Source organism: Pyrus communis, chromosome 5 (assembly GCF_963583255.1).
Source record: "Pyrus communis chromosome 5, drPyrComm1.1, whole genome shotgun sequence".
NCBI classification, from domain to species: Eukaryota; Viridiplantae; Streptophyta; class Magnoliopsida; order Rosales; family Rosaceae; genus Pyrus; species Pyrus communis.
Window position 1 is genome coordinate 15,816,617 of NC_084807.1, and position 25,021 is coordinate 15,841,637.

The following is a 25,021-nucleotide window of genomic DNA, read 5'->3' on the forward strand; positions in this document are numbered from 1 at the left end:
GTCTCGATCTACTTAAGGAGCTGAATCACCAAAGTCATATGTTGGTGAGGGCGCTGGTTAGGTCGACAACCTGCTGGGACGGGTTTTGTTCACAATTTCGGGTGGAAAAGCTCAAGTGATGGGCATCTACATGAGTAAAGTGTAATGAACCGCAGGGGCAAACTTGGACTCTAAACGGGCAAACCTGCAGGAAAATAGGGTGAAAATATCTTTGGTTCAGACGTCGGTATGATGGCCATAATCGGTCTTGGACTGGTTTGGGCCATGGAGAGAGTAGTAAGAGCGAGTCGTGGAGCGGGGCAACCAGCCTGGTTGGTTGGGTCATACGCTAGGCTCGCGCGTAGGCCACCTACCTGTGGGTCTGCGTTGTAATGGCTGTGGCTTGAGTTTAGGCCTGCTGCTTGGGTTATTTGGCCTGCTGCTACAATTACTGCAGTGGACTGGGTTTCCTGCCTTAACCTGCTGTGGCAGCTGCTCCAATTTGGGCATCTCGCCCTAGGTGGTGATGGCAATGGCAGCAAGGGCTACAGCCTGTGGCCACGTGGTGGGTGCTACATTGTAGTCGTGGTGATAATGGCGCTCTGCAACGGTGGAGCTTCTGTTGCCGTTGTATTGAACCTCGAGGACAGTCTTCGTGAGGCCATGTCCTCGTCTCCATTCTCCAATCCAAATCCTTAAACTATGGGGTTCCGTTCGTTGTGGTTTCAGAATTTCATTGTATCTTTACTCCAGGGACTAATCAAAGAATTTTTCTAGGAAAATTTTCAATGACTAGGAGCATATGAGAAATTCAACATAACAGAAAATTCCAAGAACCAAATGTGAGAGTCTTCTTCGAGCGTTTGAATCAGGCTCTCAATGAAAGCACCAATTTGTGGTAGAAAATTTTTGTCGCCTTTGATCTTGACGAAAATGTACCTACAAAACAATCAACACCTTTGATCAAAGACCAAAGCCTCATGCTCAATTTCGATTCCGTGTTTAGATACAGAAGAAGAAATTAACTTTTCAAATTATATAATAAACGCATTTATGCGAAGAGTTGAGTTTCATAACAAATCGTGTAAATTCAATTCCAAGCATGAATTGAGAAAATTCTCCAACCACGCCACACTATACAATTGGATTTCCTCTACAATTAGTTGCCACTTTATTCACCACGTGATAAGTCAAGTGGTGAGGAGAGGTGTGTGAATGTATGTGTCTATCACATAGATGTTACAACTTCAGTGATCGTACTATAAATGTAACAGTCATACCAAAAAATTTCTCCGCACAATTATTTAAAAATAAGTAGAGATTAATCCATATTTTCAGAAAGTTTATCTCCACAATAAATTGTAAGAACAAGTTGCTTGAAAGTTTCCCTCCGCTGTAAGAAGCGTGAACCAAGTACGTGGATGTTTCTCTTAAACAACTAAGGGCTGGTTTGGTATTGCTGTGCTTTGAAAAAAAGCTGCTTCTGATGTGCTGTGAGAATAAGCAGCTGTGAAATAAAGCAGCAAAGTGTTTGGTAAACTTTTTTGTAAAAGTGCTTTTGAAAAAAAAAAACAGTATTATAGTGTTTGGTAAATTTTTATGTAAAACAAATGTGAAAAAAAAGCCAGTTTTTCAAAGCTGGGTTTTGCAGCTTCTTGTTTTTGGCTTTTTTTCACACAAAACTGTGAAAAAAAGCTGAAGCTGAATGTTTACCAAACACAAAAACAGCTCCCAGCTTTTTTTTATACTAGTTTTTTTCAGAATCATCTCAGTACCAAACCAGGCCTAAAACTCCTTTAAAGCCCAAGAGTCAACTTGGAATCCATTCAACATTCGGCTCGTATTGTATTTCATCGTCCAATTTGAATTCCACAGAAACCACGTCGGTTTTTCTCTCCTTTCTCACACCCTTCCCTCAACACTCCTATATAACCTCCTACCCACACCTCTTCCCTCTCAACGGCTCTCACAATTCCCCTAACCTAACACAAGCAATTCATCAAGCAATTCCTGGACGCTCGAAATCAAGGTGATCTCCGCTGAGAATCTGCAATTAGATAGAAAACCCATCAAGAAAAACGCCACCGTGACCGTTTAGACTGACGGCAACAGCCAGTTCCGCTCCACGGACATGAACATCGATGGCAGCGCCTACCCACGGTGGAACGAGAAGCTCGTGCTCAACTTCCCAACGCACTGCAAGTCCATCACGGTGGAGGTCCAATGCAAGACTTCGTCCGGCGTCAGGACGATCGGGACGGCGACGGCGTCGGATTTTGTTGGCGGGTATGTGCCAGAGGGTTGCATGCTTTTTTTGAGTTACAGGCTGAGAGATCACAAGGGGGAGAGGAATGGGATTATTAATATTTCCGTGAGGATGAAGGTTCATGAGATGTACGCTTGTGCAAGTTCAACGATGTGGTCTCACTCGCAGATGGGGTTTCCGGCGGATGGGAACTAAAATTTTGGCGGCGGCGTTGTAACCGGAGTTCGGCTTTGGTGTGGTGCCTATCAGAAAAATTATTGAAGATCCAAGGTACAATTTCTTGTGCGTAAATATTGCAGGATTTAGACTTTTGGTTGAGGAGAATACAAACTCAAGGGCTTTTGTGTTGTTGAAAGAAATTTGATGCAACCATTTAATTCATTGTTACAATACTTGATTGTTTTTGTTTTGATTAAAAGAAATTTTCTCAATATCTTATAGTGATTGTAATTATATATTATCAACGCCCACCATTTCCTCAATTTTTCTGCTTGCACATCACATTTACAATGTGCCGGCACCAGGCAGCCAACAATAGATAGGGTGAAGTGCTTATTTAGTCCTTAAACTCTCACTTCAGTGAAAATTAGGTATCTGAATTATTTTTTCGGTAAAGTGAGTCCCTAAATTCAATAAAAATTGTTAATTTGATCCCTACTATTTTATCCAATTTTTTGTCAACTTAAATCACTTGACACATTTTATGATGTAATACCGTCTTTTTCTCACCCATAAGCCCTTAACATGTCATATAGGTTGCGAATCTAACATCTAATTTACCTTCCAAAGTTAACTCTGACACACTACAACTCGGAATGTCCACTAGGACCTTTAATGGAGCTGTGCTGGCCGACACCTGGAAGGTGACGAAGCCATAAAGTATAGTGATGTGGAAAATGGAATAAATTTAAACCTAAAAGTGCCTAAAGACAAGAGTGCGCTGTGAGCGGGAATGAACCCATTTCACATGCGACGGCAGAGTATAAGTAAAGTACAGTAGTGTGGGTAAGGATCATATCCTCAGAGGTAGCCACCTATACTGAGATTCACCAAGAATCCTCGTCGATACGAATTTTCAGCAGTTAAAACCTAGAGGGGCAAAAAACAGAAAACGTGAGTGGGCAAAAATAAAGCTTTTGAAACCATTTCTTTTTCCAAAATAATAATAACCCATCACCGTAAAACCCGTAATACTTCTAAGAAAATAGTTATACATACATATGTAGAAATCATGCTCGAGAGTAGTGAAAACCAAGTATATACTATGTCAAGTATCTTAACAATGAAATAAGTAAGTCAGGTGAAATAAATCAATATAAATGATATGTCAACCAGAGTCACCTAACGTGACCTGTACGGCTTAACCTATAGCTCATCAAATATGCCTGCACATAAGTCGGAACCACCTATTGTGGTCTGTACGACAGGGCTGGGTGTAAATAAGTACGTTCAAGTGTTACGATCACAAGTAGGTTGTGCGAATAATCGCGGGTCACCTACGAGTCAGAACCACCTAATGTGATATGTACGATAGGGCTATGCACCAAACTTGGATCCAAGGTGAGCGTGCAGTGCGGGAGGTGAATATCATGTGAAGAACTGTGCCCTGACCACGGGCAGGAGCACTAACATTGAGGTGCAGGATAATGAGCACTAAATGCATCTAAACATAACCATACACCCTGCAATTACTATCATCAATATGCACTCACTTGAAGCTTGCCTGGGCATTCGCAGCGTCATGCAATAATATGTATATTTATACTAATGCATATACTAAAATGTAATGCAATTGACATGGCATTTAAAAACTTAAATCCATTTAAAACAATTTTTGGAAAAATGGAAAAGATATATATATGTATATATAGAAAACCAAAAGCCCACTCACCTAGAGTCTGCGTTACAATTCCCTAGTACAAACATCGAGGCATCACGAATGATCGCCGCCTAGAACAATTATCAACCCACATCTCATAATATTTATCAATATAACACATAACTTACATAAAACAAATCCCCAAGGACGTTCTAGAATAATTTGAGACCCATTGACCAAAAGTCAACCATCAGTCAATGGTCGACGGTAAGGCCGACAACCCTATGTAATTCGATCTGGAAGATCTACTTCTCGGATTTATGATCCATAACTTCCAAATATACATATTATGCTTCTAGAATAACATACTAAAATTTCATTACGATCCAATGGTTGGATCTCCGCTAATTGCAAATTCAAGTGGAGGTCAATGTTTTATTTTACAAACTTACAAGTCTAATTTGGAAAGATCTATAGGTTGGATTCCCGATCCATAAGTTCCTATGGTCCTCAAATATTATGTACTAAAACCTACTAAAGTTTGGTGACGATCCAACGGTCGGATCATCAATTACTATTCTAATCAAGTGGCGGACCTTGATGGAACTTCGTCGGATTCTGCAGATTTTGCAGATTTCCTGGGCAATCTTTAGAGCTGCATATCTCACTTGTTTCTAAACCAAATTCGACTCATAATATACCAAATCAAAGCTAGACAAGTGTAGAACAAAATTATACTGCCTGGAGTCCAAATGGTCGCCGGAAATGGCCTAAAAGACGGTTGTCCGAGGGAAAACATGGAAATTCGCCAGAATTTCTGGGCAACCTTTCAACGTCCATAACTTTGTCAATACTCAAAAAAATCAATTGAATAAAAAATGAAAATCATAGTTCTCGATGAGACAAAGAGATTGGTACCTTTCATAATGGCTATCTCGTCGTGGTTTGGCCGAAAAATGCCTCGAAAATGGCCGAGGTCGCCAAAAACTAGGTAAACTTTAAATCGTTATAACTTTCTCATTGCACCAAATTAAACGATCCAAACATGAAAAATTATCTAATCGATGAGACAAATCGAATTATACCGTTTAGTGTTCAAAATATGACTAGAAATCATCTGAATCACGCCTAGAAATCTCGGCCCAAAACCTTGTTCTTCGAACTCATGTTTTGGGTTCATTTTCAATGAAACAAAACTCAAAACTGAGTTTATGGCAGTGAAGACATGCAGATAATGGTGGTTTTGATGTTCAACAAGCCGAAAGATTTGGTGATGATGGTGGTTTGTTTCATGCGAGAAGGGAAGAACCGAGAGAGAGTTAGAGAGTTAGAGAGAGTGAAGAGTTGCGGGAAAGAAGAGGAAGGAGAGAAGGTTCCAGATATTTTGGAAACCAATCTGTGGGTCCCACATGTCACACTACTCCAGATACAACATGTGTTTCAAATGGAAAATTACCAAAATGCCCTCGACGTTTAAAGGTAATCTTCATTATAACTCTAAATTATATTCTGTTTGCACCCACGCGTTCATAGCAATGAGTACTACGAGAATACGCCAAGAAAATGAGTCTTACATGACACAACACATCAGTCAACAAGAGTCAACACTTTACCTTGAAGGGCATTTTTGTAAATTCACATGTAAAAATTATAAAAATCATAATTTTTAGTGACGGGTCGTTACAATATACCCCCCTTAAGAAAATTTCGTCCTCAAAATTTAAAATAACTTGCTAAAAGAACAGTCAAGAATTTGAGGGCCAAAACAAGTCCATCAAATTTAAAGTTCAAGATATCTAGATTGATTGCCAGCCATTGCACTACAAAAACAACTTCCGGAATATTCAATCACCAACAGTAATGATCCATTCGACGAAGTATTTGAGAGGTGATTGAAGAATTAATGATCACAACCAGATTTCAATATCCAATCAATTCTTCTGAATAATCTACTTGTCTTTGAAATAATACGAACTGCAATAGAATAGGCATGTACCCAAAATTGACTAAAATGTCTTTACAGCACAATTTGGTATCAGAGCCAATCCCTGGCCGAAAGTGTACTGAAGAGGACGTCGGGCCCTAAGGGGGGTGGATTGTAACATCCCACGTCGCCCTAGGGGAGTGGATCTTGTAAGCCTTATATGTATATTCCCATATCTACCTAGCACAAGGTCTTTTGGGAGTTCACTGGCTTCGGGTTCCGTAGGAACTCTGAAGTTAAGCGAGTTCGTGCAAAAGTAATCGCATGATGGGTGACCCACTGGGAAGTTCTCATGTGAGTTCCCAGAAACAAAACCGTGAGGGCGTGGTCGGGGCCCAAAGCAGACAGTATCGTGCTACGGTGGAGTCGAGCCTGGGATGTGGTGGGGGCTTGGGCCGGGATGTGACAAACTCCATACACTATTTCTTTATGAAAAATTATCAATCTACCTTTCAATGTGTATCACATGCAAATAACGTGACTTAAATTGACGGAACATTGTTCGTTCTCTCCATGCATGCCTCAGAAATCCTGTTTCTTTCTCTCCTCTCTCTTCAGCTTACCTTCGTTATTTTTTTTTCTTTTGAGATAAAACAATCAAACCTTAAACAAAGATAATTCTTCAGTGGATGATGATGAGGTTTGCTTGCTGCTCCTCTTTTCATGTTTCTTGGGTTTTGTTTTGCTTGATTGGTGTGTGATTCTCAACGAATTAGTCCAACCCATCAATTGGTTTTGTTGGTTGGATCAGATTTCATCATTTCTATAGCAAACAAAATCAATCAAGAAATGTTAATCTAACAAAACCAGCCAACAAATTAATGATTAATTTACTAAATTGGATTAATAGTTAATTGCAGGTTAAATTAACTATTAGGAAATGTTAATAGGGTAATCTAGAAAAAAAGATGGAATGGGTTAACGGAAATGTTAATTTTGGGCTTAAATCCTAACGGAACTTCACCACTAGGGTTTAAATCCGAATTTTTTCACCACGGGGGTTATCTTCCTTTTAACCTATCACCACGGGGACCATTAATCCAATTTAGCCTAAAATTTTAATTAATGAACCAAAACTCTAATTCCACTAAAACTTAGGGACCAATCCAAATTTTCTTTTAAAAAAAAAATTCTAGTTTACCCTAAATCTTCTTTTTGAAGTCCTAATCCTTCATGACAAATAATCCCCCACGCATTAACTAAGCATAGTAATTATCTATTCTATTTTCTTATTTAGCATTACAACAAGTTAGTTTACACTAACTTTATATAATATATCGATTTTGGTTTCCTTAGTATCAATTTAGGTTTGTAATTGAACATTAAAGTTTCATGTTCACCTCAAAATGGCCTGGCATAAGCATTGATTAAACACTTCAATTGATCGCTCGGTCATTGATCATACATACCAAACTCTCAACCCTTAACTGGGCCCATGCACTACTTTAGCTATGTTAATCCACCTGAGGCTCATGTCACCCAATCCTATTTGAGCATTACAGTTGGTAATTGGGTACAAACCTAAAGTTTTGTACTTACGTGTTTTGGATGAACACTTTATGTGCCAGTTGCGCCGCCGCAATGTACAACTATAGGTCTTCACAAAGGGATGTGAATCAATGTCGATTTTGATTCTCGTACACCGTTGCAAGCGATTATGTCACTTCAATGAGAACATCATAAATTCTTGAAGAACGAAGTGAATTTTTGTGGACGTCCCACCATGTCTCATCTCGATCCCTAATCTAGATCATCAGAGTGGTACCAGACACTTTCTTTGATCTAGTAAATGTGACAAGATTGCATTTACTAGCTGCAAACATGTTTGCAATGATTTATGTATCTAGGTAGGCCGCTTCGCCTAGTGGTCGGCCTAGTACATCTGTAGTTGGCCTAAATCGCAATAGATCACTCGATTTGAAAGATTCACCTTATCAGAAGTGGAGGATCATGGCACAAATGAATCCCTCCCTAGATCGCTGTCTTAATCATTTCCATCTCATGAGACTAAATCTGGATTACTCCCGAGACTTAAAGTTCTTGGTTTAGCATACTAGTTTAGAGGAGCTACAGAATTGGCATGAGATTATCATCAATGGCGTTTCAATTATATGGTACATACTAACATAAATGAAAAGTAACGATATCGAACCACATTCCGTTGATTACTAACAATGTAGAACTGATTGGTCGATTAGAAATAAACAATCCATGTCAAAGGAGATGAATGAAATAATGCGGTATAACACCGCCTTATGGCGCAAGACTTCTCTCATACGCCATGTGATTGATTGTAGCAGATAAACATGGTTGTAACGTATCTCTGGAATCATGATACAAAATATACATGGAAGTTTTAGAAAGACTTACATGTACTGATTCAAATAATATCTAGACCATAGAACACCCTCTCGGTTTTGAGTATTTCACTTTACGGATGCAGAACAATCTGGGCAGATGTGGTATACTCGTCTAAGTGAATATTTGATCAGTTAGGGATAATGCCCCTGCATGTACAAAATGCAAAATTGCTAGAATTGGAGTTTATGTCAATGACATGAATCTCACTAAGACTTTAGAAGAGCTTAAGAAAGCTAACTCGCAACTAAAGTCGGACTTTGAGATGAATAATCTTGGGAAAACTCGATGCTACCTCGACCTAAAGTTTCGAGCATGGTTCTAACAGATTTTTGGCCCATTAGTCGAACTAGACCCAGAAGGTATTGCTTCCGAGTATAATCTTGATCATCTGTACACTAGATGCAAATGAGACCTTTATGGAGGTTATGGTGCATAAGGTTTCATATCGAAACATGTAACACCATATCTGAGTGCAATTGGCGTGTATTGTACTTAGCTCTATGCACTAGATTGGACATCTTAAGTGCTAATAATCTTTTGGCAAAAAGCACCACGGCGCCTACACACCACCACCAAATTAAGTGTTAACAACGTTTTTCTGTTACTGCGGATTTGGGCTTACTCTATCCTTATGCATCTCAGAATAGATCACACCCACTTGATCTTCAGAATGATGCCTACCTTATGGGAGTCAATAAATCAAAATCTTTATCTGATCCGCACAAGGTACGTTCCCAAATGGTTATGCCTTTACCGTTAAGGAACATGGCAAGATTTTGGAGGTCAACTAGATAGGCCTAAGTTGCGAAATCTTTGAATCGTTCCAAGACTCATTGTATATCATCACGTGAGAGTTATAGTTGAGAACTCTTGTTAAGCATATTCGAAGTCCCTGCAATTTTCATCTATCGTTAAGTCCCAACAACGATCCATGAAGACAATATCATATGTATCGATCAGATCATGATACATCTAACATGTCAACGCCAAGCATATTGTACCTATATCAGCATGAGCATCAGAAGATTAAAGTCAACCAGTTCGATCCCAGACAACATTGCCGACCTCTGCATGGATTCACTGCTGAAGTCTACCTTCTAGAAGCTAGTATGAGGAATTGGTATGCATAACCTTTGCATTTGCAATGCATGTAGTTTCATTTGGAAATTCTATTGAACTGAGAGGGAGTATACAGAAGTATACTCACTTGATCTTAATGTAATCATTTTTTCCTAAGCTTAGGATCACTTTTCCCATTGGATTTTTGCTACCAAACTAGGTTTTGACGAGGTACTCATCCTGGGCTGGTCATACCCTTATTTACATTCTACTTATATCCTGAAGACTTATAGTTTTGACTTAATGCAACTTCTCACTTTTCTCCTTTGACTATGGGTTTCTATCCCACCTTGGGTTTTGCTATAGCGAGGTTTTGTGAGTTTTACCACTTCTGTTTGTTTTAAGACTCGCATTTGCTACTTGTGCGGACTAGATGAGATGACTTCATCAACTGTTCTACATTTGCCTGAAAATGTGATGTGTCATCTACTTGTGTATTTGCACACTCAAGGAGGAGCATTGTGATATACATTCTAATACATATTGTGATTATGTAAATCCTAAGTAGAGATAGTTTAGGAATTCCTTGGGATCTAGAAGATCTTTGCTAATAGACTTTGTATTACTTGGAAATCAAGTTTCTCTCCTCCTTATTACTATAAATAAAGGCACAATGACTGGGGAATAACATAAAATTTCTCAAGCTTATTCCCCACTCTTTTTGTCTCTATGTCATGCCCCTTTATTCTCCCTCAGTTAAATATAGGCCACAACAAAGTAGAGATATATCTATGTTTTCAAGAGGTTCAACTTCGCAATAAATTGTAAGAACCAGTTGCTTGAAAGTTTCTCTACGTTATAAGAAGCGTGAACAAATTACATGAAAGTTTCTCTTTAAAAAACTCATAAGTCATTTAAAGGCCCAAGAGTCAACTTGGAAAACCACTCCCAACTAGGAAATTAAATTATACTTCTCCCACTCACTTTCCTATCCATTCAAAATTCGGCGCGTATTGTATATTTCAACGTCCAATTTGGATTCCACAGAAACCACGCGGGTGTTTCTCACTCCTTTCTCACACCCTTCCCTCAACACTTTTATATAAGCTCCTACCCACACCTCTTTCCTATCAACGGCTCTCACAATTCTCCTAACCTAACACAAGCTGTTCATCAAACACTTACGCGCACTCTTCATCCACCATGGCAGCCAATTCCCGGACGCTTGAAATCAAGGTGATCTCCGCCGAGAACGTGAAATTAGATCGAAAATCCATCAAGAAAAACGCTTCCGTGACCGTCCGGACCGACACCAACAGCCAGTTCTGCACCACGGACATTGACACCGAAGGCGGCGCCTACCCACGGTGGAACGAGAAGCTCGTGCTCGACTTGCCAACACACTCCAAGTCCATCATAGTGGAGGTCCATTGCAAGACTTCTTCCGGCGTCAGGATGGTCGGGACGGCGACGGTTCCGGCTTCGGATTTTGTTGGCGAGTACGTACCGGAGGGTTACCTGCATTTTTTGAGTTACACGCTGAGGAATCACAAGGGGGAGAGGAATGGGATTATTAATATTTCTGTGAGAATGAAGGTTCCGGAGATGTACGCTTGTGCAAGTTCAACGACGTGGTCTCACTCAACGATGGGGTTTCCAGCGGCTGGGAACAAAAGTTTCGGCGGTGGCGTTGTGACAGGAGTTCCGGTTTGGTACGGTGCCTATCAGAAAAATTATTGAAGATCCAAGGCGCAATTCTTTGTGCGTAAATATTAGAGGATTTAGACCTTTGGTTAAGGAGAATACAGACACAACGTGTTTTGTGTTCTTGCAGGAGATTTGATGCAACCATTTAATTCATTGTTACAATACTTGATTGTTTTTGTTTTGAATAAAAGAAATTTTCTGAAATACTATAGTGATTGTAATTCTATATTATGATCAATTCTTAGATGCAATTGATCTGGTAAACGAAAACGAGGAATTATACTAAACCAATTTACGCAGAAGAAGATAGGAAAACTGTGGGTCAAATTCATTGTGATATTTGAAACTGCTGACAGCAGCAACAGTTACTTGACCACCCTTGACATGATTAACGTGGGGGAAACACGTTATTGAAAAACCTAACCATGAAAGCAATCTACCACTTTCTAGCAATATTCTACCACTGATCGTTTATTTACTAGTTACTTTGTATAAATTTGTGGACCCAATAAAATTGTTGATTCTGATCTAGTAATTAGAATTGTTATTAACACTTCAAAAATCTCATTGCGCACTCCAAACTTCCTATAATTAGAAAGAAAAATACACTTGTGAGGAGTATAGAATGAGATTTTTGGAGTGCTAATAACAGTTCCTTTAAAAATTCATGTGTAAATGTTCTTTCATGTAATACCATTAAAATTACGTTCAAAATTTAGAGTTTAAACGGAAATAAGGTTGAAAGTTTTAACAGAATTACCCAATGAACCATTCCGTTGCATTGCATTGCCTTCTAACAAGTTCAAAGATCAATGGTATTAAATTTTTTATTAATGAACCAAAGCTCTAATTTCACTAAAACTAAGGGACCAGAATGGGAATGTCTAGGTTTTTTAGTGCACCGATATTTTTACACTAAGGGAAGGAGGAGTTCGGGTAAGCCACACAATGGGTAGCCTAATTAGGTATCGAATTCGCGATCCATGAGATTCGAACCTAAAGCCTCTCACTTCCAAGTGAAGAGAAATATCACCATACCATAATACTGAGTGGCTAATGAGAATGTATAGTTTACCCTAAATCTTCTTTTTTAATGCCCAATTCTTCATGAAAAATAATCCTCACGCATTAATTAAGCATAGTAACCATCTATTATGTTTTCTTATTTAGCATTACAACAAATTAGTTTACACTAACTTTATATAATATATCGATTTTTGGAAGATGTAGCGCTAGGCCGAGCATGGAAAAAATCAAGTTGGCACCATGATGTGGACTCATATTCAGCATTAATAATTACAATTCTACAAAAGTGATGATAGCTCAAGAAACCCGAACGGCCCCAAAAATAGGGGGTCATCCATAGCGAGTGTAACAAGTGGTGAAATCTAATATTATCAGAATTTTGAATTTTTGAGGTTGAAAAGTTTATAAATTTTTTTTAAGATAACACGTCTAAAACTCAATTTAATAAAAGTTAACAAAGCGCAATCAAATTACTACATAAAGAAATTATAGCTCTATATAGTGCTCAATCTATGTGTGTGTGTGTGTATATATATATATATATATATATATATATATATATATATATAGCTCCTCATTGGGAGAGTTTCTTTTTCAGAGCCCTAAAAATTTGTCGGGGCTCTAAAATGAGTTATATCCACTACTTTTCCAGCCTCATATGCAGCTCTTCATTTTTTGTTTCTTTTGGATAATATATAGAGCGCTTCATTGAGATGCTCTTAGGTGGAGAGACCTGAGAATGAGATTGGTAGCAGTAATTATCTCAACCAAAAGTTTTGAACCCAAATGTTGTACTCCCTAATACACGAATTCATATGTACACAAGGTCACACAAAAAAAAATTCATCCAAGTAACCATGCAATATCAAAATTCAGTACGACAATTTTGTTCATTGTTTAAAACTTGAGGTGAACTTAATTTTTGTGTATTACTTGTTGAGTTAAATTTTACGAACATTTTAACCTAAAAGGTTTAAATTCAAAGAAACTTTACAAACCATAATTTTTTATTTATTTTTTATTAAAAGTACAAGATTATATTGAAAATAGAACGAGTACAAAGTAAACTTGAGTTTAGTCAAATTTGTTAGAATAGTGTACTTAACCAAATTTATATTTTAAAAAAATTCTTGCTTAGTTTTTACCTCATATTCGAGTTTTTGGATTTGTACAATGTTATTAGTTCTCTCTATTGGATTTAGGGTCTTTCAATTTTATGTAAATTACTCCAATCTCTCATATTTTTAATTCAAATTACCTATATTTAGGGTCTTCCATACTTATCGTGGTTGTGGCTGTGTTTGTTAAACTATCATTGTAGAATACACATTAGGTGAACAACTCTTTGAGTATGCCATTATATAAACTTACCTTCCATGAGCTTTGCATGTAACTTACAAATTCCCACCTTTGTCATTTGTGTGTCGTCAGCTTTCATGGCGTAATCACGTTTACGGTTGAAACAATAACCAAATAATAAAAACTAAAAAATAAAAAAGTCTCTCTCATACCATAAAAATATCCCCAGTTAGTGCGTAATCCTCCTTATGCCACACAATGATGATAAGGCTAAGGAAAAGTTGATGGAATGAGAAGTGAAGATTGCACCTCAATAAGAATGATAAAGAGGAAAATGTGGCTTGGTCTGGAATACAAAAGAGTTTGGATCGAGAATTCATGTATATAGTGACTCCGGCGGCCATGACCATGACCACGCACACGGTCTTTGATTTAAAGCACTAAGCCAACGTACTTATACTACGGGTAACACTTGTAGTCACATTCAGTGGAGAAATTTCAAAGTAAGATGTTAATGTGATAAACAAAAAAAAAATAGAGGCGCATAGGATTAGCATGGGCAATACGGGTGAAAAGGAACTGTGTGCTTTAAAAAGTGGTTGGGTGAGTCAAATCTTTTCTAAGGCATGACACATGGATGAACTATACAAGGATAACAACTTTACATGAACAGATTTACAGTTATGTAGCATTTGATCCAATAATATATTGTTCTATGTTGAGAAATTTACATACATGTTATTATGCCAATGAAACTGAACGTTACAGTGATTGTGAATTCATTCTATGTAAGTCTTTCTCCTATGCAAAAGAGATAAATCGTGAACATTCAATTTACAACTACAAGAGGTATTTGAAGAAACCGAGTTTTGGAATTTTATGATGAAAAAGCTTTGGTTTGCGGGTGATTCTCTTCTCGTCATTTTAACTTTACGTCAAGTTTCTCCCAAATGTAATTTTGAGATTGGTCACTTGATGAGTTTTTACTCATATTCAACATCATGTTTTCTCTCAAATTGATGTCTTTTGCAACTACAATAAGTACTCTCTTTCTTCCTGCTGTTTTACTTGAGCATTAATGTGTGTGTGTATATAGGGGGAAGGGATCCCCATTTTCTGAAAAAAATAGAGATTAGTTGTCGAATCTATTCCGCATCAAACTTTAACAATCCGAACCGTCTATTTTATAAATCTTGATTCAAAGATCATTCTTGCAAAACTTCTATTCAATCTGAAACCATTTGCCTATTTAATTATCACAATGAAATTTCATTGTTTTTTATAGAACAAAGTATTCGTTAATTTCTTTAAACCTAATTAGATATCTTAAATATTTCCAATTTAGCTAATATTTTGTAAAGATGATCAATGAGGTGTAACTTTCAAAATTTTGTTGTTCTAATAGTGTGAGAGGCTAGGTGTTGCAAAGTGTTAAGTGCCTAGTTTTCATTGGCTACGAATTTCTTTTAAAAGTTAACCATTTAAGAGTCAGGGCTAAACTGGCCCCCTGAAGAGTCCGATGCTATTTTAGCTTAGGCTAGAAATGTCCTGTTCAAAATTAAATTTTATCTTTTGAAGCTAAATAACACTTTCACTTACACTTATTTAGTTTGTATTAATTAGATATACTCTTATTGGATTTACCCAACGCATTATTATACTCATAGAAGCTTCAATGTCATTCCACATCAATTTCCAATCAATGTTTACATACATAGTAAGCAATAAGCAATTTACTTTTCAAACATTATAAAACGAATTTTGTGCAAAGAGTTTGGGTTTTCTTGACAAATCATGAAAATTCAATTCCAAGCATGACTTGAGAAAATTCTCTAACAACGCCACACGCCACAATGAATTTCCTCCACAATTAGTTGCAAGTTTTCAACTCTTATTCCCCACATGATAAGTCAACTAGTCAAGTGAGGAGAGATGTGTAAATGTTTGTGACAGTGCATAAAAATATTACCGTAACATTGTATTCGTACCATAAAATTTAATTGCTTATTAAAGATATGTCGTATACTGCATTTTTGAGAAATAAAAAGTAGAAATATAGCCCTATTTTCCAAAAAATTAGTCAGGCAATTACTTATAAAAACCAAGGTTCTAAAAGATGTTAGGCGTTAGTTGTGCGACGGACTGGGGTCTAGCACTTAGGTGGATTTAAGAAAACTTGTTATAAATTGGATAATAAGTGTTTACCCAAGTATTCAACAAGTCTATTACAATTTATTTAAAAAAAAAAAAAACTCAAAATGAAATATATCTATTTTTTGTATAAGTGAGAGTCACAACCTAAGTGGGTGCCTAGTCGGGTCTAAACAGACACCTAAGCAGATCTAGGCATCAATTTTTAATTTTCAAATTCTTAATTAATTGGACCGATGACCAATCACCTATCCCTAAGCGGAACCTAGGTTACGGTAGGCGAAGACTTTTAAAACAGTCGTACAAACCATTTGATTAGAAATTTCTCTGTCGGTACAAGGGGCATGAACCGTCCGTTAATTACATGAAAGTTTCTCTGCTGATTCCTGAACAACTCAAAAACCCATTTAAAGGTCCAAAGTCAACTTGGAAAACAAAAGTGCACTTCGGCGCGTATTTTTATTTATTAGTCCAATTTGAATTCCACAGAAACCAGGTGGCTGTTGCTTTCTCTTTTCTCACACCCTTCCCTCAACACTCCTATATAACCCCTCCCCACCCACACCTATTTCCTCTCATCGCCTCTCACAATTCCCCTAATCTAACACAACACCTTACGCTCACCCTTCATCCACCACCATGGCAGCCAATTTCCGGACGCTCGAAATCACAGTGATCTCCGCCGAGAACCTGCAATTAGATCGAAAACCCATTAAGACAAACGCCTCCGTGACCGTCCGGACGGACACCAACAGCCAGTTTCGCACCACGGACAGGGACACCGAAGGCGGCGCCTACCCACGGTGGAACGAGAAGCTCGTGCTCGACTTGCCAACGCACTCCAAGTCCATCACGGTGGAGGTCCAATGCAAGACCGCGTACGGCGTCAGGACGTTCGGAACGGCGACGGTTCCGGCATCGGATTTTGTTGGCGCTTATGTGCCGGAGGGTTACCCGCATTTTTTGAGCTACAGGCTGAGAGATTACAAGGGGGAGAGGAATGGGGTTATTAATATTTCTGTCAGGATGAAGGTTCCGGAGATGTACGCTTGTGCAAGTTCAACAACGTCGTCTCACTCGAGGATGGGGTTTCCGGCGGCTGGGAACCATAGTTTTGGTGGTGGCGTTGCGATCGGAGTACCAGTTTGGTACGGTGCCTATCAGAAAAATTATTGAAGATCCAAGTCACAATATTTTGTGCGTAAATATTAGAGGATTTAGACTTCTGATTAAGGATTGTGTTCTTGAAGGAAATTTTATGCAACCATTTAATTCATTGTTTTCTTTATTTTTGAGAGAAAAATTCATTGTCACAATACTTTACTTTTGTATGATGCTGTTTAAAGGAAATTTATATGAGTAGTGTTAGGGATATTAAATTTGAAGATTAAATTTGAAAATTAAATTATGTGTTCACCAATAGCAACTGAGCACGTTTATCAATATTTAAATAATAATCTGATCATCAACTTCCATATCTTTTAATTTACAAAATTTTGTCTATAAATTTAATCTTCCTAGCATTATTAGATACGATATATATCTGTCATTATAATTCTATATTTTCAGCTCTTGCATGTAATTGTGTGACGATGATTAAAGGAAATTTTAGTCATTTTATATTCAAATCTTGCATGCAATTGCTTTAGAGAAAGAATAAAATGATACACCCTTCTAAGCTGCCAAGTCAATCAATATGTAATATGTAGTTTCTTTGGGTTGTGTAGTTTTTTTTTGGCATTTTTTGTTTTCGATTAATAAAGTTTTCTATTTCGTTTGTTCGTGGCGTGCTTTGATTTTCAATGGTATTAGAGTAGTTTAAATACTTTGCGAATGAAATTACTTTGACTTGGTAAACAAACTATCAGTTTGTTTATTTCTTAGTTTCTTCCAATTTTGTTATTAGTCGTCGATATTATCAAGTCATAAGGCCTCAAATGGATGTTGGCAAGAAACAAATTATTGGTCCCAAGCAGAGTTAAGAGAACAGAGAAATGAAGGAAAGTGATCATTGTTTTGTAGGTACAAATTCGTCAAGACTGAAGACGGCGGATATTTGCTACCACAAATTGATGCTTTCATTGAGAGCCTGATTCAAACACTCGAACAAGACTCTTGCATTTGGTTCTTGGAATTTTCTATGACGTTGAGAGCCTCGTACAAATTCATCAAAATTGAAGTAGCTGCTCAACTTACCAAGAATCGAATGTTCATGCAGTATAATTCTCGGCTTGGCATTCAGGAAAATGTCTTCGCCTGTCTTAGTGTGCAAGCATTCATTCCTGACTTGGCCCACGAGTCAGTGTACACTCGCAGTTAGGTCCGCATTCCAACGAGCATTTCGGACATTCTAGGCGAAGCATTCACTCGCGCCTAGGCCTACAAGGAGATTCTCCTATCAAGCACTGGAGTTGGTAGCACGATGGACAAAGGGAAGCATAAAAGCAAATTGGCTCAAGTCCAACTGGCAGCCCACGCCAAGTGCAGTGAGCACCTCGTTCACTAACGAACCACGTGCACCGTAACCCCGACACAAAGGAGCAAGACAAGGGGAAGGGCATTATAGACTAGTAGGTCAACACCGAAGGCAGCCACAATTTCCATTGCCCTATCAAATGAAAATCCAAAAGGAGGTACAAAGGCTTGTAGCAGAGCAGCTATGCGGATTCCAGCGTATAGAAACCATCTACGAAGGCCTTTGGAAGAATATGGCCAACATGAGTAGGTCACCTTTCATTGACATGATCAAGTAGACAGAACCACCCTGCATACGCTGATAGATACAAAGATTACTTATGTTCTCACGAACGTAGCAACTCAGCCGGATAACGTGTCGGGGCGGCAGACGAATACCGGACGATGCACCAGCCCAACTTGCATGATAGTTCCTCCAACCACCATAGATCATGAACAAGTCTTGTCTTCATCACCCATGACGGTTCAACAATAGAGAAGCACATTGCCAACACCCGAGCACCATAGACCTAGTAGCCCAATTCCTCTTGCTACGTACAACTTAGCCTAAGCCATCGTCAGCTCCGAGGCTCACAGCTACACCTGCCTGCTTTATGGCCCTCAACTATGCCTATCTTATACCATGGCTCCCCACTGCACCAATTTATGCTCCGCAGTTCCTAGCCACGTCGACTAGGTCTGTAACACTCTATGCTTCAAAGCATCTAAAGACGAAATAGAGCACGAGGCTTTAATCAGTAGCCCTTTGCTAATGAATGACTTAGCAATGAAGAAGCTTGAAATCCATTTAGATTCTCAGCTGATCACCAACCAAACTCAAGAGAGCACACAACAAAAAAATCTAAGGATGGCGCAATACATGGAGAAGGTTCGGGAGTAGCTCACTACGCTCCCTACTTACACCCTTACGCGGGTTCCACAGGTAGTTCGAAGTCTCAAGTAGATCACCTCACAATATGAGGATTATTTCAGTTGTCCAGTAGTCCAACTTTCCCCAACTGCATTCAGAATGACTTCCATGCTCTTCAGTGCAAGTAGGTAACCCATTTACTGACACCCATCTGGGTAAGCTCTCTAGTGCAAGACAATTAACTAATTTTCTGACACTCATCTAGGTCTGCTCTCTAGTGCAAAACTCATTCCTCGACACCTATCTAGGTCTACTTTTTAGTGCTAGAAGATAAAGTAATATCGACACCCATTTGAGTAAGCGTTCCAGTGCAAGAGAGTAAACTAATTTCCCAACACCCATCTAGGCCTGCTCTTCACTGCGATAAGGTAACCTAATTCCTCAACACCCATTTAGGTCTGATCTGTAGTGCCAGAGGATAAACTAATTCCTTAACACCCATATGGGTATGTTTTCTAGTGCGAAAGGGTAAACTAATTTCCCAACATTCACCTGGATCTACTCTCTAATAAGAGAGGGCAAACTGCCCACAAATTTCCACACAGCTACACGTTTTTTATGTGATTAGGTAACGATTTTCATATCCTACACATCTTTATGATGTTGTGATGCAAGCCATGTAACTCAAATGATCAAATATTCAAAGACCAGTTAAGCAACACATGGCCAGAGGGCATTAACTCACGACGAACTTAAACAGCTCGACGTTACAAGAAACCAAAGCTCACGACCACAAGTGACTCTGAGGGATTGTCGGCTTTTTTTCAATGCAACGTGCCCAGCCGATGATCCTATGGCTAAAAGTTTTGTAAGACATTTCAAGCAAGCAAAGTTTCAAGAAAAATAAAGATAGTGTAAAGTGAAGAAAGCAATTTATTGAATTTCTAGCAAATTGATAAACTTGCACGAAGGTTGCCAAAATCCAACACAAGCTAAACAAATAAGACTACTCAATTAGCAGCTTGGATGACCTTGGGTTCTCTAGTAGCCATCCTGCCTTATGCAACCACTTCGCCTCAGTAGCTTGCTCATCCAACACTTCATCTTCAGCAGCTCTGATCTTGGCCATCTACGACAACTGAGATATCAAACTTGAATAGTTCCTTCATTCTTGGCAAGAAGCATAATTGGGGCAGCATACAAAGAGCAAGCTTTGACGCCTTTTTAACAGCCGAATCCACTTTTCCAAGTGACTGACTTTCATTTCCACTCTTTATGGTAACGAGTCTTTTAGAAGCTGAGCTAGAATTAGCTCCAAACGGACGCTTCGATGCAAATCCGAACACTGAAGGCACCATAAAACTCCTATGATGGGCAATCATCTCAGCAATGGTTAGGGTTACCCTAGAAATGACAGGCATTGCAGGCTTAGACTTAATACTCTCATTTTTCCCCTTAGGAGAAGTCAAATCAATGCTGATAGGAATTTATGCGCCTTAGTTTGCTTGTTTTCTTGCATTTATGTTGCTAGTACTTAGTAATTTTAGTACTTTAAGCTATTTTCGTGTGTTTGTAGGTCCAAAGGGCTAAAGGAGCAAAAAGATGCATTTTGGAGACTTTTGGAGCATTTTTGGGCTAAGGATGGATAGCTTATGCTTGGAGCCAAAATGTTGGACGAAATTGAAGACCTAATTAAAGACCAAAGTGTTGGAACCTTGTTCCCTTTAGTTTTAGGACATTTAAACCTTTCCTAATCCCAATCATGCCATGCATAACACACCAACAACAACCTAGCCGTGCATCCCATTCAACTTTGCACATGCATTCATCATCATAACCTAGCTGTCATTCCACTTTAATCCACATGCATTCCCTTCATAAATCAGCCACATGCATACTCAATCACTCAACCCATCATTGCCATGCATCCCCTCACCTTCCAACCTATTCCACATGCATTTCCAACCCACATGCATTTATTCCTCCATCATTGCACCACAATCCCAGCCATTTCCCTTTGTGCCGTGCACTCCCATCCCATTTCAGATTGCATTCCATTCATTCCAGCCAAGCTACATGTAATCCCTTTAATTAATTCAACCTAGCTGTCAAAGCACATGCACATTCACCCTAATCACTCACATACACAACCTTTCATCATTGCACCACAATCCTCACCCTTTGCCGTGCATTTCCCTTCTAACAATCAACAATTCACATGCATTTCCAACCCACATGCACCCTTTAATCATTCACCCATCCAGCCACACATTCACCCACATGCAATCTTAAACATCCACCACATATTCCAGCTCATATCTCCACCCTCTTTGCCGTGCACATGCACTTCCCACTCTTTAATTCAGTTTTGCACATGCATTCACTTTCCTAGCTGTTTTGCACATGCATTCACTTAACCTAGCTGTCATGTTCCCTCTCCTATCCATTCATCTCCCTATAAAAACCATACACATTTCACACAACATCGATTCACTCTTCCATTTCAGAAAATCATCCATACACACCAACTTGTGCCGTGAGTTCCCTACTAATCCAAACACCACCAGAAATTCAGCCATTCACCACTCACTATCCTACCACCCCACTCCATTCTACATCATCCATAATCCCAAAACTCACCTTAGACCTTGTGTTACAACAAAGAGGAAGAGAAGCGGGCCTAAACGTTCATACAATTCAAGTTTGAGTTGTTGGAATGTTTAGGTGTTTCTTTTCCTTTGAATTCAATGTTTAATTTCAATTCTCTTTGTTTTGTACGTATGAGGAACTAAAACCCCCCTTGGCTAGGGGGGAATTCGAAATATATGTTTATGCTTGCATTTTGATTTGATTACTTCTAATTGCGTTTCATAAGTTGTGGATTCAATTTGTTTAACCGTTTGATTGATAACTTATTTATGTATGTTTATTGAGAGTGCACGCTTAATTTTCATGCATGAATATGACGCTAGAATATAAGTGAGTTTCACCTAATAGTTATGAACTTATATTCACAAGTAGTGGAGGTTGCTTATAAACAATCGCGTTAAACGAATTCTTGGCATAAGTTTCATGCGTATTCCATAGTTATGAATGCCTAGTCGATGTTTATGATTTCCGTTGAACTTAATGATCTTTGTTAAATGTCTCTATCATGCGTATTCCATAGTTAGGGACTTTAATTAGGAATAATTTGGTTGTAATGCGTATTCCATTCAATCCAATGAATCTAGGGAAATCTGAAAGTTAATTTAAGCGGACCTAATTAACTTGGAGCATTGAGAATTCATGGTTTATTGAAATGCAATTGGAAATCATTTTATTATGCAAGTGTAACATGTATGGAGATGAACCCCTTAGCTAGCTTCCCATCCATTCAATTCTATCACACATTCACATTTACATTTTGCTTTAATTTACAATCTGTTCATTTAGTTTAATTTCGTCAAAACCTAAATCCCCCTTTACTTTATTGTCCAATTTAATTAGAAAGTGTCTTAGTTTGTGTTTATAAGAGTTTTGATTAAATTTATTTACCAAATTCGTCCAAATTCACCAAAGTGCTCAAAACTGCCCAGAAAGTGTTTTTAAGGCAGTTTTGAGTGTTTTGGGTGATGTTTGAGTCTTTTGGTTTGTTTTAGTGTTTTAAAGTTTAGTTTTGCATTCTTTGAGTCTAGTATAGTGTTTTATATTGTGTTCTTACGTTTTTGAGTCAAATCCAAGTGATTAACAATCCCTCCTAATCCCCGGTCCAGAACGATCCCTACTTATACTTATACTACAATTGACAAAAAGAGGGTTTAATTTGTGTGCGTGTAAATTTCGCATCAAATTTTGGCGCCGTTGCCGGGGATTAGCAAATTTGCTAATCTCTTGGATTGTTCGTTTCTGTTATGTATTTTAGTTTTAGTTTTTTATTTGTGTTTTGTTTGTTGAATTGAAGTACTAGAGAAGAACAACATGGCACTTGATAATGCTTCTCTTTTGTCACAGCTCATGGAAAGGTCCCAAATGCAAAGCGTTGATATATTTGATCTTCAATCAAGGAATAACGTATTTTCCAATACTTACAATTCAGATTGGAGTGATCATTCAAACTCTATATGGTGGGAACCTCAACATGTTCAAGAAGAAGGATATTGGCAGCCATATGAGGAGTTCTATTCAACACCTATGCAGCCACCACAACCTCATATTCAATATGCCCAACCAAACTCAAGTTCGTCAATAAATTATAATCAAAAGCTTAATGAATTAATTTGTTTGGTGCAGGGCTCACAAAATCAAGTCAAGGAGGCTTAACAAAGAGGATATTGGCCGCCATATGAGGAGTTCTATTCAACGCCTATGCAGCCACCACAACCTGCCCAAAGCAATGGAGTCCAAACAGAAAACAAAGAGAGCCAAAATCAAGACAAAAGGTTGGACCACTTGGAAAAGCAAATTGGGCAGATCGCGGAGTTCGTAGGACAGTTTCGAGACCAAGGCGAACTCCCTAGTTCAACCATTGCAAATCCGAAGGGAGGATTTGAAACTGCCAAGGAAATCATCTTGAGAAGTGGCAAGGAGGTTGGAACGGACCCTCAACCATCAAATCACAAGGAAGAGGAATACACCTAAGCCACGGAAAGGGTGGAAACACCTTTGCCGGAGGCACTTATTGCTCCTACGCCATCTAATTCAGGTAAGGTTGTTCCAAATTTCATTATTTCTAACCCCGTTCCAACAAATATCCCTATTCCTTGCAGGTTCATGAATTCCAAGGGCAAAGTTCCTACAATGTTCAAAGAAGATGTGTTTATCCTTGAGTTCATGTTGGAGCACATAAGTAAGCCACCTCCTCCAATTTCAATTTTCTTTTATACTAACATGTTGTTGATGATTCAGGCACCCAATCTTGAATTTAAACTATTACCGGAGCATTTCAAGTATCACCTTCCATTCAAAGATAAATTTTATGCCGTGGGCTTCTAAAAAAAAAAAAAAAAAAAGAAAAATAAAAGAATGTAACTTTCACAAAGGTTGTTTGCTTGAAGCCCCACTACTTGGCAAAACTCTCAGAGCGGGAGGCATCAAAGAAGAGGCCACAATACTTGGTGGAATGCTAGATGACCCAGGAAAAAGGTGCCTCTGAAGATAAGCAGCAAACCTTTGACGGTCACTTTGAATCCGACCTTCAGATTCTTGCAGCTCATCAAGCTTCCTCTTCATGCCCGTCGAATAATTGTTGGCAAGCACGTGCAAACTTCTATTCTCGTGCTTAAGCTGTTTGATCTCTTGCTTGAGACTTTCCACCTCTGCCATCAACGATTCAACCTGACGGGAGCGAGCAAGTAGGTGTTGGCCCATGTTGGACACAGAGCCTGCACACTGAGCACTGAGAGCGAGGGACTCTTGAACGGCCAACTCATCGGACCGTCCTGAAAGCAGCCTACTATCCTTAGGAGTGAGGAGGTTCCTAGCTACTATCGTAGCTGTTGTTGCATCCGTCATCATAGAGTCTTCACTTGTAAGAGGACCGTTAGAAGATAAAAAAGAAGGGCGCCATACATTACCTTGACGGGGCACAACCGGATCGCTGCTGAGACTCAAATCCAAGCAAAGGTTCGATGGGTTAGTCATTTTTCAAAGGTGTTTAAAGATAAGGGTTGGATGGAGTGAAATTTCAAAGGGCCGGAGACGATTTTCAAGAATGGGCAGTCTTCAGAGTGTGCATGTTGGGGTGATTGATACCTCTATAAAAAGCCAAGGCGCCACGACCACCGATTCAAAGAGCCGGATTTTCCTGTGTAAAGTTCGGCGACGATATCTCGGCTTTTCAGAAAATGCGTTCAACTTTGTCAAAAGATCTCTGACAAAGCTGAAAACACGTGGAGGCCATCATCGCAACGACACACTTTTGCCAATAAGCGCAAAGTTCGGCGACGCTTTCTCTGCTTTTCAGAAAACGCGTGCGACTTTGTCAAAAGATCTCTGACAAAGCCGCATCCGCACTACTACGTGTCGTTGAGAAAGCGAAAGGGCGTCGTTCAGAAATCGAAGGGG

The 25,021-nt window shown here is 38.8% G+C and overlaps 2 protein-coding genes and 1 pseudogene across 2 annotated transcripts; all 3 read left to right on the forward strand.

Moving 5' to 3' along the window:
* The first annotated feature begins 573 nt into the window (after positions 1-573).
* LOC137734306 (BON1-associated protein 2-like) lies at positions 574-2,619 on the forward strand (annotated as a pseudogene).
* A 7,994-nt stretch (positions 2,620-10,613) lies between these two features.
* On the forward strand, positions 10,614-11,788 carry LOC137733160 (BON1-associated protein 2-like). Its single transcript, XM_068472320.1, has one exon. The coding sequence runs from the start codon at positions 10,672-10,674 to the stop codon at positions 11,206-11,208; it is 537 nt and encodes a 178-aa protein (XP_068328421.1). The 5' UTR covers positions 10,614-10,671; the 3' UTR covers positions 11,209-11,788.
* A 4,440-nt stretch (positions 11,789-16,228) lies between these two features.
* LOC137733173 (BON1-associated protein 2-like) lies at positions 16,229-17,074 on the forward strand. Its single transcript, XM_068472332.1, has one exon. It carries the CDS (start codon positions 16,291-16,293, stop codon positions 16,825-16,827), a length of 537 nt encoding a protein of 178 aa, XP_068328433.1. The 5' UTR covers positions 16,229-16,290; the 3' UTR covers positions 16,828-17,074.
* The last annotated feature ends 7,947 nt before the right edge of the window (positions 17,075-25,021 follow it).